The sequence below is a fragment of the Geotrypetes seraphini genome, chromosome 14 (genome assembly GCF_902459505.1).
Source record: "Geotrypetes seraphini chromosome 14, aGeoSer1.1, whole genome shotgun sequence".
In the NCBI taxonomy this organism is placed as follows: domain Eukaryota; kingdom Metazoa; phylum Chordata; class Amphibia; order Gymnophiona; family Dermophiidae; genus Geotrypetes; species Geotrypetes seraphini.
Window position 1 is genome coordinate 60,567,488 of NC_047097.1, and position 17,662 is coordinate 60,585,149.

At 44.4% G+C, this 17,662-nt stretch overlaps 1 protein-coding gene across 2 annotated transcripts in view; it reads left to right on the forward strand.

Annotated features, from left to right (window-relative positions):
- The first annotated feature begins 800 nt into the window (after nucleotides 1–800).
- The window catches only part of SSH3 (slingshot protein phosphatase 3), a 105,018-nt gene continuing 88,156 nt past the window's right edge, over nucleotides 801–17,662 (forward strand). Inside the window, exon 1 of one of the 2 annotated variants that reach the window (XM_033920342.1) lies at nucleotides 801–1,178. In XM_033920342.1, the coding sequence (XP_033776233.1) occupies nucleotides 1,113–1,178 (66 nt within the window). In that variant the 5' untranslated portion in view covers nucleotides 801–1,112. The remainder of the gene's footprint in view (nucleotides 1,179–17,662) is intronic. The other variant, XM_033920344.1, reaches the window with a different exon arrangement.

A 17,662-nucleotide genomic window follows, 5' to 3' on the forward strand; every position in this document is an offset into this window, starting at 1 on the left:
AGAGCTCCATATGGGCACCTGAGGAGGAAACTTGAAGGGCAGGTGTTGAGGAAAGAGATGAAGAGGAATCTTCTGGGATCTGGGGAAACAGAGTGAGAGACGAACATAAGAGAATCTAAGGGGGAGGAAAAGTGAAGAAGTCTCCCCTATGGGAGGTGGAGACTCCATATGGGCAGCTGGGGAGGAAACTTTAAGGGCTGGTGTTGAAGAAAGAGACAGAGGAATCTTCTGGGGCCTGGGGAGATAGAGTGAGAGAAGAACATAAGAGAAAGGAGAGAAGAATCTAAGGGGTAGGAGAAGTGAAGAAGTCTCCTGTATGGGAGGTGGAGAGCTCCATATGGACACCTGAGGAGGAAACATGAAGGGCAGGTGTTGAGGCAAGAGATGAAGATGAAGAGGAATCTTCTGGGGCCTGGGGAGATAGAGTGAGAGAAGAACATAAGAGAAAGGAGAGAAGAATCTAAGGGGTAGGAGAAGTGAAGAAGTCTCCTGTATGGGAGGTGGAGAGCTCCATATGGGCACCTGAGGAGGAAACTTGAAGGGCTAGTGTTGGGGACAGAGATGAAGAGGAATCTTCTGGGACGTGAGGGTGAATGGAGATAAAAAAGAGCTTAAGAAATATATGAAGTGATGGAGAAAGGTGATTGAGGGAGAATAATTAAAGACAGAGAAGAACCAGATGGCGGGCAGGGGGAGACCGAAAGAAATTGGGTAGGTAGGTAGGGACAGAGAAACCCGAAAGAAGCATAAGGGACGAGAAAAGGAACCAAGGGGCAGAAGGGAGAGGGGGAAAGAATGGGGGCCTCCCCGAGATCCGCCCGAGTGCAATTCGGGTGCATTTGTCTGTGCACGGACTGAAAAGCAAGCAAGCCGGATCTGGGCGCCCCTCCCTCTCAGCTCCTGCCTGCGGGGATCTGGCTCGGAGGCAGCGGCGGCCAGACCCTCCCCCTGAGGGAGGAGGAGGAGGAGGAGAGAGATCTTGGAAGGGCCGCCGCTTTTCTTCCTGGTTCAGTGCCGCAAAGGGCAAGGGGAGAGCCGAGGAAGTTGTGCCCCGGCCTCCGGAGAGCCGCGCTGCTCTCTTCCCCACCCTTCACCCTCCGAGCTGGGCTGCCATGGCTTTGATCACTGTGCACCGGTCGCCCTCCGGGAGCCCCCACGGCACCCCCGCTGCCCTGAAGGTGAGCACCCAAACTTCGCGCTGCGATGTTTGCGCGGTTTCTTGCCGTTCGATTTGAAAGGCTTCGCTCAAACTTAACGCGCCTGGTAGATTTCTTTTCTGCCCTTTCCCCCCACTTCTTATGTCGCTCGCTGTGCATTTTGCGATTCCTAGTTCCTCTTTTGCTACTGGTTCCACTGGTGTGATGAAATCTGGAGCGCGACGTGATGTAATACCGAAGCATGAGCTAACAACGCGTGCATCCTGGGGCTGCTAGTGCGAGGCCTGACCCTTAAAGAGAGTCCCCCCCCCCTTTGTGCACGGCTCCTGGCACTAGTACACCTAAGATGGACCTTTGGTATGGCCCATCAATCCTAGCATGCGCTCTTGGATAGTAACCTCCCCAGCCCCACCTGCCCAGGGGACCCCAGAGAGTAGATATCCCATTCCTTATCGATCACACTCGGAGATAAGTGATGGTTTTCTCAAGACTACCTGGCTGGTATGGATTTTCCCCTCAGGAGCTGATCTAAACTCCTTTAAACCCTGCTGTGCTGCCTTTGCAACATTTCCAGCAACTAAGTCCACGGTTTAATGATGTTTTCTGTGAAAAAGTACTTTCTGCCATCTGTTTGAAATGTGCTTCAGATTAGTTCCTCTCCTCCTACATGACTTGTGGAATTCTTTCCATCCTCTTTGCATATAGGTTTATAGACCCTATATAACACGACTCAGTATAGTGCAAGATATTTTACAATGTGGTTAAGGGTTGGACCCTCCCCCCACCCCATTTTTATTCTTGTCTATTAAATATTACACTTTAGACCTGATATAATGCAGATTAATTTAATAAGGTCTAATATCTTGGACCCTAACATCAACGTTATAGTGAGTCAACAGTGTATATCAGGGGTCTCAAAGTCCCTCCTTGAGGGCCGCAATCCAGTCGGGTTTTCATGATTTCCCCAATGAATATGCATGAGATCTATGTGCATGCGCTGCTTTCAATGCATATTCATTGGGGAAATCCTGAAAACCCGACTGGATTGCGGCCCTCAAGGAGGGACTTTGAGATCCCTGGTGTATATCCACGTGTTTGTATATGTATTTATTTACCATAATTTGGTTTTTACCCCGTTCTCCACAATGAGCTCATAATGTGCAGTCAACATGGGTTACAATTTGACATACATACATACCATTTGATGTACTTACAATATACAATGTGTGAACCAAAATCCAACATACTGTATATATATGTACAGAGTACAGGCAGTCCCCGATTTAAGAACGCCCGACTTACATCAAACTCGTACTTACGAACCAGGGTCCTGCCTCTCTTGTTCCAACATGGCTAGTCTCAGTTAGGGCACTGGTCTTTGACCAGAGGGCTGCCACGTGAGCGGACTGCTGGGCACAATGGACCACTGGTCTTATGTTCTTATGTTCCTTCCTGTCGGAACGCGACCCTCCTCTTTCCCTCTATTCAGCGTCCCAAATTCGTGCCTCTCGCGGGTGTTTACCTCCTCTGGCCGACTCTCTCCTCCCAGACGCACTTTGCAAAGCCGCGGCTGCTGCTGACCCGGAAACCTTCCCTCTGACGTGAAGAAAGACTTGGAGGTCAACCGTGAGCCACGTGCAGGAACCAGCGGCTGTGGCTTTGCGAAGTGCGACTGTGAGGAGAGAGCCGGCCAGAGGAGGTAAACGCCTGCGAGAGGCACAAATTTGGGACTCTGAATGGAGGGAAAGATGGCACCGAAGTGAGGCGAAGGGTCGCATTTTGGCAGGAAGGGAGGAAGAAGGAGCGCTTTGGCAGGGTCTTGTTGGGACACAGAGGGAAGGAAGGGAGCACAAACTTAGGATAAAGAGGGAAGGAAGGAGGGAGGGAGCATGAACTTGACATTGGACGGAAGACTTGAGATGGTGGGGGAATACAAAGAAAATTGTTGGGCATCAGTGTCTAAGTGAGAGATAGAGATGGAGGGCGAGAGGGGAGCATGAACTTGGGACATAGGATGGAAGAATGGAGGAAGTAAGGGAAAGAGATGCTGAGGTGGGGGAATAGAAAGAGAGAGGGTGCACATGGGGAAATAAAGAAAGAATTGTTGGGCATAGGGAGGAAGAGGGAAATATTGGACATGGTGGTGGGAGAGGCGTGAGATAGAGATGCATGGGGAAGAGAGAGATAGAGGAAGAAATGTTGGATGTGGTGGAGGAGAGGGAACAGTGGGATGGATGAAGAACAAAAGTACCGTTTATACTCAAATATAAGTTGATCCGAATATAAGTCGAGAGACACCCCCTTTTCCCCCCCCAAAAGGAGGAAAAATGGTTGACTCGAATATAAGTTGGGCGGCTTAATATTCAAGTGCCCTGCCCTGTCAGGCTCTGCACCCAGCTCCCTTTCTGCCAGGCACTGCACCCAGAACCCTTCCCTCCCTCCCCTGTCAGGCATTGCACCCAGCCCCCTTCCTTCCTTCCCTCCCTCCCCTGTCAGGCATTGCACCCAGCCCTCTTCCTTCCCTCCCTCCCCTGTCAGACTCTGCACCCAGCACCCTTCCTTCCTTCCCCCATCAGACTCTGCACCCTCCCTCCCAGGCTTTGCACCCTGCCACCCTCCCTGTCCTAGCCTCATAGCTCTACTGCGGATTGCCGGTGGAGGTGCAGCAGGCCGAAGCAAACTTTCCAAGTTCCTGCTCCACTGTTAACTGGCTGCCGTGAGTGTCTTCGGCTATTGAGAAGCATGAGCAGGTACGCGATTTGGTGCTGCTGCTCAGTGCTGAGTGGCTTCCTTAACAGTTCCTGCAAATTCTCGCGAAGACGCTCATGGCAGCCAGTTAACAGTGGGGCAGGAACTTGGAAAGTTCGCTCCTGCCCACTGCACCTCCACCGGCGATCCACAGTAGAGGTATGAGGCTAGAAAAGGAGGGCGGCAGGGTGCAGAGCCTGGGGGCGGCCTGCAATAATTTTGGAAGGGGGTGCATTGGCTCGAATATAAACCGGGACCCCCATTTTTGGGCAAATTTTTGGGCCCAAAAATCCCGGTTTATATTCGAGTATATATGGTCAGTGTAAACCTCCTATTTTTGTTTCTATTTAAACTATAGTACTTTTATTTTGAGGCCTGTTTTTTTAATGTTTAATGTTCTTTAATGCTTTTATAGACTGTGTACTGTACAAGATCCAAGTTACATACAAATTCAACTTAAGAACAGTATAAAAAACCAGAACTCGTTCTTAATCCAGGGACTGCCTGTGTCTAGTTCCAATATCCATTCCGTATCTCATTTTCCTCAAGACAGTTTATAATTTGCAGACGTACAGTAGAAGGTGTTCATCCTAATTTGACATATACAGAAAGATTGGTTCCATTATAAATCTCTTTATTTGTCTCATACGGTAATAGGCAAGTGTTTAGGTGAAGAGATAAGTCTTTATTGCTTTCCTGAAATTTAGGAGTCCTTCGAGGGATCTGTTTTGTGGGCAAAAACCAAAAGGAATTGATCCCAAAATATCCACAAAGAAGAAAATCCAGAGAAAACCAAAAAAACTCTGTGGAGTGACGATGTTCCTAAATGGACTGTATTTGGAAGTGTCAAAGTTCCAAAGTTACACTGAAATCATCCATATAAAAGGGAAAATGCTTGAGTACCTGATTGTAAAAACCGCTTAGAAAAACTTGATAGGTGGTATATAAAATCCTAATAAACTTGAAACTTGAATTTCATCCACATAAAAATGAATCATCCACTTAAAAGCCTTAAAGGACCTAGTCCGCTAGGGATACAGGACCCAACACGGTCCACGTTTCGACAAAAAGTCTTCTTCAGGGGTCTCACTTCCGGCTCACCACACAATTGTTTCCCACGTATTCACCTTTATAGGACCCCCAGGGACCCCTGAAGAAGACTTTTTGTCGAAACGCGAACCGTGTTGGGTCCTGTATCCCTAGCGGACTAGGTCCTTTAAGGCTTTTAAGTGGATGATTCATTTTTATGTGGATGAAATTATTTTATGTGGATGATTTCAGTGGACCTTTGGAACTTTGACACTTTCAAATAAAGTCCATTTAGGAACATCGTCACTCCACAGAGTTTTTTTGGTTTTCTCTGGATTTTCTTTTTTGTGGATATTTCGGGGTCCATTCCTTTTGTTTTTGGTGTAAAATTCAAGGCAAATGTATTGCAAGCAGTGTCTCACTTCCGGCTCACCACACAATTGTTTCCCACGTATTCACCTTTATAGGGACCCCTGAAGAAGACTTTTTGTCGAAACGCGGACCGTGTTGGGTCCTGTATCCCTAGCGGACTAGGTCCTTTAAGGCTTTTATGTGGATGATTTCAGTGTACCTTTGGAACTTTGACACTTTCAAATGGTTCATAGACAACGGCGCGAAAGACAAAAGCGCGCGCCAACAATTGAGCGTAGCGCGCGCCGCTCTAAATTACAGTTTTTAGGTGCTCCGACGGGGGATTTTGTTGGGGAACCCCCCACAGTTTACTTAATAGACATCGCGCCGGCGTTATGGGGGGTTTGGGGGGTTGTAACCCTCCATATTTTACTGTAAACTGAACTTTTTCCCTAAAAACAGGGAAAAAGTTAAGTTTTCAGTAAAATGTGGGGGGTTACAACCCCCCCACCCCCCACAAAGCCCCCACAACGTGGTGCGATATCTATTAAGTAAAGTGGGGGGGTTCCCTCTCCACGCCCCCCCCCCCCGTCGGAGCACTAAAAACAGTAATTTAGAGCGGCGCGCGCTGCGCTCAATTGTCTGGGCGCGCCTTTGTCCCGGTGCGCTTTTGACCTGACACCCTTTCAAATAAAGTCCATTTAGGAACATCGTCACTCCACAGAGTTTTTTTTGCTTTTATCTGTTTTGTGGGGGCAGTTGATTCCAGTAGCTTGGTATGAAATGGGAGTAGGATCGTTTTCTTGTTTTGTATATGTGTGTATGTTTTTCTGTTTTGTGTGTGCTTGGGTGACTGTGTGCATAGTTGTTTGTTGAGCTTTCTGCATTTATATGTGTTTTGGATTTCTGTGGGGTCGATGCAGAAAACCATGTGGTCAAGCTTCTGCTTGTGAGCTTAAAACGCTGCCTTGCAGAAAGCGAATTCAGATTTTGTGTGCACAAAACTTGTGCGCTAATCGGGGGGGGGGGGGGGGATGATGTCTGCTGTACATGTTCGCCCAAAGGTTCAGAGGTAAACGCAGATTCTTGTGCGCATGTCCAAAGAAAACAAACACGCTACCACACATCTGCAGCTGTTGTCCTGCGTACGAGCATTAACCTCACAAAAATGTTTTGTACGTGAAATTTTTACAAGCACAACAGTTGTAGATGTGTGACGGCTCATTTGATTTTGTTTGGACGCACGTGTTATAGCTGCTGCCCCTCGTCTGTGATTTAAAATTATTGTTCTGGCTAGACAAAAAAACCCAAAACCAAACAAAATAGGATTTCTTACCCTTTTTGCAATTTATGTTTAAATGATTTTTATTATTCCAGCAGGAAGAAGCAAATACAAACAGTAGTACCATTCAGGAAATAACATTTTCAACAATATAATCAGTTCCCCTCCCATCCCCCCCCCTCCCCAAGAATCCATGGCCGGTCCAACAGCTGAGAGTGGGAATAAAATCTTAAAGATTCAAAAGTCTACTGTGAGCACGCGGTGTGAGGTCCTGCTAGAAGTGCTCCCACACCTGACAAAATTTGCGACCCGGGCCAAGAGTCAAGTCTCCCACCATGCGTCTCTCCAGTGTTGCGTGCACTATCATTAGGGATCTCCATTGTGCATATGACGGGGGATCACAGCCTTTTTGCAATTTAAAAAACCTCATCTACCAGTCCTTCTAAATCAGTGGTCTCAAACTTGCGGCCCACCAGGCCCTCGGTATGTTTATCATAATCACAATAAAACAGTTTCTTGATCATATGTCTCTTTAGCTATAAATTATTATTAAGACTTAGCCCAAAAAAAGATTTATAAACTATAAAGAGTTTTACCTCATGCAAAATTGTCATTTCTTTAATATGACATTAACTATTTTATTCTGCAGCCCTCCAAGGACCTACAAATCCAAAACGTGGCCCTGCAAAGGGTTTGCGTTTGAGACCACTGTTCTATACTGTCTCCGGACCTGGCGAAAAATTTCTCACATTGTGCGCATATCAAAATCTACTGTTCCTTTTTGTGTATAGCAGCAGAATATTTCATGATCTTTTCACCGTTCATCTTACGTTCAAACAATTTTTATTGATGACAACCGGTATCCACATAACAACAAGAATCAAGACATCCAGTATGCAATACAGCCGGACTGCAGCAACAAATGAAGTGATAAGCAATCTGCAGTCACCAAATAGTTTTGCTGTGGTATGCCAGCAATCAAAGTTTTAAGCGATTCTTTTTTTTTTTTTTTTTAAAGTGGTTGTGCATGCTGTACCTTGGAGGGAACATTGGTAGGGACAGTTGGCCCTTTTGTCAGCTGGGACCAGAATCTTAAAATCTACAAGTTCTGAGTTACATTCAAATCCGACTTAAGAAGTGACTCATTCTTAACCCAGGGACTGCCTGTAAAGGAATAATCAAGCAATTGTGACATCATTGATGAAGTTGGCTCTTAGGCATTGGTGGAATGAGGCATTATGACATCACAATATCAGCTCTGGAATGTTGCTACTCCTTGGGATCTTGCCAGGCACATGTGACCTGGGTTGGCCTCTGTTGGAAACAAGATACTGGGCTTGAGGGACCTTTGGTCTGTCCCAGTATGGCAACTCTTATATTCTTATGCGAGTCAAGTACAGGCAGTCCCCAAGTTACAGACGCCCGACTTAAGTACGACTCGTACTTAAGAACACAGTCCTAGCTTCACTGAGCAGTATTTCCAGTGGCATAATTCTTTCCAACCCCACTTGCGATGTTCTAAATCTCTGTCATATCGTTCTCAATCCCTGTTTAGCCTTTCTTTATAGGGGAGCCATTCTGACCCCTTTATGGTTTTTGGCGCCCCCCCCCCCCCCTGAACAGTTTCTAATTCTGCTGCATCTTCTTTGAGATATGGCAACCAAAACGTCACATTGCACTAGATTGGAACAGAGGCATAATTGTTGCCTTTTATTCTCCTCCAGTCCTCCCTGCCCCCTCCCCCAAAAATTTGCTAACAATTTATTACTTTTTTTTAACTGCTCTCTGTAGTTCAGATTATTTTTGGTTACTTGTCCCAATTGAAGCTCGTCTGCTGTTTGGATGCCCAGCCCTCCAGTCTCAGCATTCTCCCTCATAATCCAATTGTGATGTGACTACTTTGAATAATTTTGTCATCTATAAATTTAATCACGTCATTCTCTCTCTCTTATCCGGATCATTTATAAATATGTTAAGATGAACGGTCCCAGTAGAGATCCCTGGGGTACTCCTTTATTTACCTTTCTCCACTGAGAAAACAAACCATTCGGGCCTACCCTCGGTTTCCTATCTTTAAACCAGTTTCCAATCCTTCAACAGGGCATGACCTCCTGTCTTTATTTCCTTGTTCAGCGTCTCATAAGGTACTGTCGAACACTTTCTGAAAATATACTGACAAATTCACCCTTATTCGTATTTAACTCCTTAAAATAAATCTAACAGATTGGTAAAGAAAGACTTCTGTTGGCTCTATTTTATTAAACTGTGTCTATCCATATGGTCAGTAGTTTTTGCATTTCAGAATAGCTTTCTACCATTTTGCCCAGCAGCAACACCAGGCCCGCTTGCCTTTAGATTCCCAGATCACCTCTAGAGCCTTAAAAAAATTTGGCATGTCATTGGCCGCCCTCCAATCCTCACATACTGTTGTAGCTGATTTGAATGATAGATTACCAGTAATAGACCTGCCTTTTAATTTCTGAATTCTTTCAGTAGTCTTAGGGCAGTGGTGTCAAACTCAAACCTTTTGCAGGGCCACATTTTGGATTTGTAGGTACTTGGAGGGCCACAGAAAAAATAGTTAATGTCTTATTAAAGAAATTACAATTTTGCATGAGGTAAAACTCTTTATAAATCTTTCTTTTTGGCTAAGTCTTAATAATAAATATTGTAATTTATAGCTAAAGAGACATATGATCAAGAAAATGTTTTATTTTACTTTTGTGATTATGCTAAACATACCGAAGGCCTCAAAATAGTACCTGGCGGGCTGCATGTGGACCCCAGGCCGTGAGTTTGAGACCATGTCTTAGGGTTTATACCATCTAGTCCTGGTGACTTGATACTTTTCAGTTTGTCATTTTACTTTATTACATCTTCCAGGTTCACAGTGAGGTGTTTCAATTCTTCTGTGTTATCAGCATCAGAAAGTGTTTTCCAGTATAGGTATCTTCTGACATTTTCTTAATAAATAGTGAAGCAAAAAAAATTCATTTTATTTTTCTGCTGTGGGTTAGGCTTTGTTAAGCATTTGCCCCTTGGTTATCTAACAGTCCAATCAACACCCTCATAGGCTTTTTGCTGTTAAATTGTTCTTACTTTTGTGTTTTCTTTGTTAAGTTTCTTTCAGTTCTCTTTTGGCCTGCTTTGTTAAAACTTCAAACTTACCAGTAGATATGATCCTTTCTATTTCCTTCCTTTGGATCCATTTCCCATTTTTTGAAAAATGTTTTTTGATATGGATCTCTTGCTCAGGCTCCTTTTTATGTAAACTGGTTAAAATTCTTTAATGTGTTTTTTTGGTTGTTTTTTTTTTTTTTTTTTTGCTAGAGGGGTTTCTCCTGCTGTCTGCAAGATGTCTTTTATGTTTGATTGGTTGTCTGTGGGTTTGTGTTAGGCTTAATTCTTTAACTAATGGAGTTCTTTTGTTGCTTATATGTGTGTGTATGTATATATATATAAATACACTTCCCCCTCCGTATTTGCAAATTCCATATCTATGGATTTGGTTATTCGCGATTTTTGACCAGAAAATTTGTTTTCATTTTTTGGGCTATTTTTAGCCCTGTAAGCCCCCCTCTTAAGCCTTACCTGGTGGTCTAGCGGGTTTTCAGGCAGGAGCGATCTGTCCCGTGCAGATCGCTCACAGGAAATGGCTTGAGAGACTACGGGAGCTCAAGGCAGCCATTTCCTGTGAGCGATCTGCATGTGGCAGGAGCGTGGGAAGATCGCTCCTGCCTGAAAACCCGCTAGATCACCAGGTAAGGCTTAAGGGGGGGGGGCTTTCAGGGCTAAAAATAGCTGGGGGAAGTGGGGGATAAGGGCAGAACCGGTCTGAATATTATTTGCGGTTTTTCCATATTAGGGGGCCGGCTCTGCCCCTAACTCCCGTGAATACAGAAGGGGAAATTTCTGTATGTGTATGTATATGATACCATGTGTATGAAACCATGCTTGTAATCCAAAACACTTGTATATCAAAGCGCATTTCTCCATAAGAAATAATAGAAACTTAGACAATTCATGACACAACCCCAAATCTTTATTACAAAATACTCTTTGTACTTGTATTGCAAGGCCTCGCTCGTTTAGAGCAGTCACTACACTCCCACAGCATCAGAGAGAGAAGAACCATCGGCTCAGTTGTGATGATATGACACTTGTATATCAAATTAAAATTTAATAAAATGTTTTGCTTGTCTTGCAAAACACTTGCATACCAAGTTACTTGCAATCCAAGATTTTACTGTATACTTAAGAACATGGTCGCAGCTTCATTTGATTTCACTGAGCTGTATTTCCAGTGGCATAGACTCCTACTCTTCTCCTGCAGCAGATCCAGGAATGATGCATGGCCACATTAAGAAGAGTGTGTGGTTGTGCATGCTGTACCTTAGAGCAGTGGTTCCCAACCCTGTCCTGGAGGAACACCAGGCCAACTGGGTTTTCAGGCTAGCCCTAATGAATATGCATGAAGCAAATTTGCATGCCTATCACTTCTATCATATGCAAATCTCTCTCATGCATATTCATTAGGGCTAGCCTGAAAACCCGATTGGCCTGGTGTTCCTCCAGGACAGGGTTGGGAATCACTGCCTTAGAGGGAACACTGGCTAGGGACAGTTGGCCCTTCTGTCAGCTGGGAGCAGAATCTTAAAATCTACAAGCTCCGAGTTACATACAAATCTGACTTAAGAACAGCTTTAAAAACATAACTTGTTCTTAATCTGGGGACTGCCTGTATATATATATATATATATATATATATATATATATATATATATATTATATATATATATATACTCGTATATATCACGGATTTATTAAAAATAAAACCATCATCATTTTCAACTTAAGGCAAATTCTGAAACCCCAATTCCCAAAACAAAACACAACACAAGAAGTTTATAACAGTGAGATATTACATATTCAAAACTCTACTTTGAGCTAACGGGGTCAAAGGCCCTGATTTTGTAAGTGGTGCCTATCAGGGCAGGTGCCTACAAAATGGGCACCTGCCGTGCGTCAATCACCGACAGGTGCGCTTCCAAGGACCCTAGGCTCCAGAAATGTAAGCCAGGGTTTTACAAGGCTACATTTCTGCACCCAGGGTCCTTCCTGAATTGCGCCCAGTGGCGCATAACGATGCCAGAGTCCGGCGACTCCCCTAACCGTACCTGCTTCCGGACTTCGGTGTCACTATGTGCCACTAGCCACCCGGGACCTACCAGAGGCTGCGTAGCAGTGGCAAGTTTTTTTTTAAAACAAGGGTTTAATTGGGTTTTAAGAGCGCGACCAATTATCGCGTCACTTAAACCCACTTAAACCAATCAAATTAGGCGGCCGTTGGATGGCTACCGCCGTCTAACGTTCGGCAGCTTTCGTTGAAATCTGACCCAAAGTGTTGGATAGCGGGTTTTTTTTTTTTTATTCTGAAGCAAGCATAACAGCAATGGTCTTCAGTGCAGCCATGGAGGACCAAGAAAAAACGACCATAAGGTTACTTTTATATATATTACATTACATTACAGATTTCTATTCCGCCATTACCTTTCGGTTCAAAGCGGATTACAAAAAGAGTTATGGAAGAAGGGTTACAACGTTAGATCAGAGAAGGTTTCCAAGAGAGAGAAAAGTAGGATCTGGGGTTAGGGAGGGGATGGTAAGGGGGGGGGGGTTAAGCTTTATCATGGTATTAAGCTTTATTCAGGGATTTCTTGAAGAGTATAGTTTGTATTTCCTTTCTGAACATCTTGTAGTCTGGGGTTGTTGTCAATAGGTTGCAGACTTGGTTGTCTATCTTCGTTGCCTGAGTGGCCAGTAGTCCGTTGTATAGTTTTTTCCGTTTTACTTCTTTGATTGGGGGGTAAGTGAATGGGGGGGGGCGGGTGTTTTTCTATGCCTGGTAGAGGTGGTTTGGATGAGGCGGTCGTTTAGGTAGATTGGACTGTCTCCATTTATAGTTTTAAATAGTATACAGTAGAATTTAAATTGTATGACAGCCTTTTAGCGACACAGGCAGCAAAGATCGATACTACCATCACCAATCTACTGACCAAATCAATAGACATTAAAGCATTCCGAAAAGAAATCAAAACTCATCTCTTCAAAAAACACTTCCCATCATCATAACCTCACAAAAGTTTAAGATAATGCTCTCATGACTACCCAAACACCACCACCAGCAACACCCGAATCCGAACAGTATTATCTCTACTCGTCTAAACAACAGAATCCGGACAATATTATCTCTATTCGTCTAAACAACCTATCACTATCTACTATCTACTACCAATTTATCCTGGAAAAGTCCAGAACAACAATTGTAACTTAACGCATTCTTGTTTATATGTACTGCAATACTACTGGAAATGTCCAGTCTTCTAACATGTAATCCGCTTAGAACCGCAAGGCACAAGCGGAATAGAAATCACTTATGTAATGTAATGTAATGTAATGTAATATTCTTTCCTGGATTGGAAGCCAATGAGAATTGATGAATGCCTCAGTAATGTGATCATGTTTTTTCAATGAATAGACGAGTCTCAGGGCTGTATTCTGAATTGTCTGTAGTTGTTTAATCATTATTGCAGGGCAGGGGAGGTAGAGGATGTTGCAATAGTCTAGGATACTTAGGATTAGAGATTGTACTAGGAGCTGAAATTGTGTTTTTTCGAAGAATTTTCGGACTTGTCTAAGGTTTCTCATAACTGCGAAAGATTTCTGTATTGTTTTGTAAATTTGTGGTTGCATGGTGCAGCCTTTGTCAATAGTCATACCTAGAAGTTTTAGGGTGGTTATATATATATATATATATATTTTTTTTTTTTAGTATAATATTTCTTTATTGGGCAAAGGCAAGAACAAACAGAACAATACTGAGCAAAAACACATCCGCAAAAACATACTCTGTTATGTGGTTGCTCTGTTTTTTGTGGGGGAGGGTTGTTGGGGTTATGGTAAACTCCTGTATTGGGCATGTTATGACTTCTCGCCATCTGCTTTTTGCTGTATTATTGGTCTGTGATTGTCTTTTGCCCTGTTTGGGCGGATGCTTTTATATTTTTAATATTGTACGCTACTGAGATTTGCAAAGGTGTGGTGGTACAGGAAGTCAAGGCTCAGTAAATTATCAACTATTCTGGGAGCATACTCTCTGCGTGTGCACATTAATATGTGGCCCCTGCTTTAGAGGGGGAGGGGGGGGTTATAAATGGTACGGTATAAAGATATAGTGAAATTAGAAAAGGTTCAAAGAAGAGCAACCAAGATGATAAAGAGGATGGAACTCCTCTCGTATGAGGTTAGGGCAGTGTCTCGCAAACTCTCCAGAACCACGGCGTACTAAACTCAGGGCTGCAGCTGGAGGGTATCTGGAAATGCGCCAATGTTGACGCGATGATGTCGCACGCAGGCATGCTGTCGTCCGCGCATGTGAGGAGGACCTCTTGACGGGGTCCTGAGCCACCAGTGTGGGTGGGGAGGGTGCTGGCGAGGAGGAGAGGTGTCGGCTGACTGCCTACAGGGCCTGTAGGCAGTGAGCCAGTGCCTCTCCTCCTCGTCGGCATCTCACGGTCCATGGGAATCTTGCCACGGCACACGGTTTGCGATACACTGGGTGAGGGCTTTTCCGTTTGGAAAAGAGACGGCTGAGGGGAGATAAGATTGAAGTAGAGCGGTGTAGAGTGAATTCGATTTTTTACTCCGTCAGAAATGGCAAAGACTAGGGGGACGCTTAATGAAGTTAAAGGAAAATACTTTTTAAACCAATAGAAAGAAATATTTTTTCACTCAGACAACAGTTAAGCTCTGGAACTCGTTGCCTGAAGATGTAGTAACCACGGTTAACATAGCTGGTTTTAAAGAAAGATTTGTCAAGTTCCTGGAGGAAAAGTCTATAGTCTGCTATTGAGACAGACATAGGGGAAGCCATTGCTTGCTCTGAGATCAGTACATGGAATGTTGCTACTATTTGGGTTTTTGTCAGATACTTATGACCTGGATTGGCCACTGTGAAAACAGGATAATGGGCTGGATGGACCATTGGTCTGACCCAGTATGGCTATTCTTATGTTCTTACGGTATGTGGATCTTATTATACTTTAGAGGCTGAATGAGATTCTTGGTGCTAGTGGGATTTTTTAAAATTTATTTTCCTTAGTCTCCATTTAGCTGGATTTACTGTATTCAGATGTTACACTATCAGTGTGAATGCGCCTGAGGTTCTGATTAGAGAATGACACGGGGACAAATTTTCCCATCTTGTTCCCACAAGTTCTTTTCCTGTTCCTGCAAGCTCCGTCCTCATCTGCACAAGCCTCCAAAACTTTAACATAAGTAGCAACATTCTAGAGCTCAGATTGTGATGTCATAATGCCTCATTCCACCAATGCCTAAGCTCCGTCCTCATCTGCACAAGCCTCAAACACTTTAACATAAGTAGCAACATTCTAGAGCTCAGATTGTGATGTCATAATGCCTCATTCCACAATGCCTAAACTCCGTCCTCATCTGCACAAGCCTCAAACACTTTAACATCATAAGTAGCAACATTCTAGAGCTCAGATTGTGATGTCATAATGCCTCATTCCACCAATGCCTAAGCTCCGTCCTCATCTGCACAAGCCTCAAACACTTTAACATAAGTAGCAACATTCTAGAGCTCAGATTGTGATGTCATAATGCCTCATTCCACAATGCCTAAACTCCGTCCTCATCTGCACAAGCCTCAAACACTTTAACATCATAAGTAGCAACATTCTAGAGCTCAGATTGTGATGTCATAATGCTTCATTCCACCAATGCCTAAGCTCTGTCCTCATCTGCGCAAGCCTCAAACACTTTAAAATCATAAGTGTTCGAGGCTTGTGTGGATAAGGCAGAGTTTATAGGAATGGGGCAGGGACAGGGACAGCCACAAAACTCACGGGGACGAGATGAGGAAATTGAGTTTCTATGGGGACGGGGACAAATTTGTCCCCGTGTCATTCTCTAATTCTGATAAGGATCAGCTTAACAGCCCTTTGTTTGAATTCTTGAATCTTAGGAGGAACTTTGGAAAAAACTCACATACTAGTCTCTCCTCTGGCATGAGAGAAATCCTCCTGTGACCTGATATCTACCTTATTTGCATTTGGCTTAACAGGTTTTGCTGTTGCTGCTTCAGGCTACGCTTGGCGACTTTATAGCTGCAACCTGCTGCGCACACGTTTCGGCTCACAAAGCGGCGCGACAGGTTTGTTGAGTTTTTTGGGAAAATCCCCCATACCTCCAGAACTCTCGGCATCGGACAAATATTCCTCAAAAGTAGCTGGCACAAACTCCAGACTTTTCTAAAACAGGCCGGCACAAGCCTGAGCAGGGACGGTGTGAGAAGCCATTATCCTGCCCGCCCAGAAGCAGCGACTCTGTGTCTGGGCTGGATTCACAGCTTTCCTGACATTCATTTATCCACTCACCTTCTGATACAGACTAGAGAATGACACGGTGACAAAATTCATCACCGTTCCCGTCCCCGCGGATAACCGCGGGAAATAATCCCATGTCATTTTCTAGTGTCTATTTCAACCTCAGCCCTTCTACACCAGCATTCTTCAAAGCAAAGCTTGAAGGTCAGTGGTTGTGGCCATTCATACTCTGATTCTTATGTGAGCCAAGGATAATGAAGCCATTGTGACATCACTGATGTGATTGGCTCTTAGGCACTGGTGGAATGAGGCATTATGACATCACAATATCTGCTCTGGAATGTTGCTGCTCAATCTCAGCATTCTTCAAAGCAAAGCTTGCGGGTCAGTGGTTGTGGCCATTCGTACTCTGATTCTTATGTGAGCCAAGGATAATGAAGCCATTGTGACATCACTGATGTGATTGGCTCTTAGGCACTGGTGGATTGAGGCATTATGACATCACAATATCTGCTCTGGAATGTTGCTGCTCAATCTCAGCATTCTTCAAAGCAAAGCTTGCGGGTCAGTGGTTGTGGCCATTCATACTCTGATTTTTCCCTCTCTCCTTAAAGAATGACATGAAGATGGTTTCCCGCGGTTATCCGCGGGGACGGGAACGGTGATTAATTTTGTCACCGTGTCATTCTCTAATACAGACCAAGGAAATAAGTATTTTTTTTATATAAAGGTAGAGAACGAGATGTGACGGACTTCACCACTCTCCCAGGGCGCGTTTTTCAACGCTCCTGGGAACCTTTTTGGACTTTAGATTAAAGTTCCCTAGTGGGAAATAATTCCACAAAATGATATAAATCAAACACTTCCCAATTTTATGAAAAAGTGCATAATATAATCACTACAAAGTAGTATTTCTACAGGAGGAGGCCTCAGTAATGGAGCCTACGCGTAGTTGTATTCACTGACTAGGGTTATCAGCGTAGTGATTATATTATGCACTTTTTCATAAAAGTGGGAAGTGTTTGATTTATAACCTTTTTGGACTACCATGACTCCCTTGGCTCGCAGTCGATTGCTTAACTGTTGATTTCTTGTTAACCAGTATCACTCTGTTACAGTTGGTATGCCTGTATTATTGGTGACGGGACTAAATCGCGCGAAACAACGGCGCGCAGACAACTGAGCGCAAGGTTGACGGTGTGCTGAAGAAAAGCACTATTTTAAAGGGCTCCGACGGGGGGTGTGGGGGGGAACCCCCCCACTTTACTTAACAGACATTGCGCTGCCATTGTGGGGGTTTGGGTGGTTGTAACCCCCCACATTATACTTAAAACTGAACTTTTTTCCTAAAAAACAGGCAAAAAGTTCGGTCTCAAGTATAATGAGGGGGGTTACAACCCCCCAAACCCCCCCACAACGCCAGCGCGATGTCTGTTAAGTAAAGTAGGGGGGTTCCCCATCAACACCCCCCATCAGAACCCTTTAAAATAGTGCTTTTCTTCGGCTCGCCGTCAACCTTGCGCTCAGTTGTCTGCGCTCAGTTGTTGGCGCGCCGTTGTCTCGCGCGATTTTGTCTATGAACCATTTCTTAACCTATGTTGATGTTGCACTTGGAAGGAGGACCTGGGGGGGGGAGGTATGGGGGGACTTGCTTGGGGGGGGAAGGGTGGTCATGGGAAAAGGGGGGG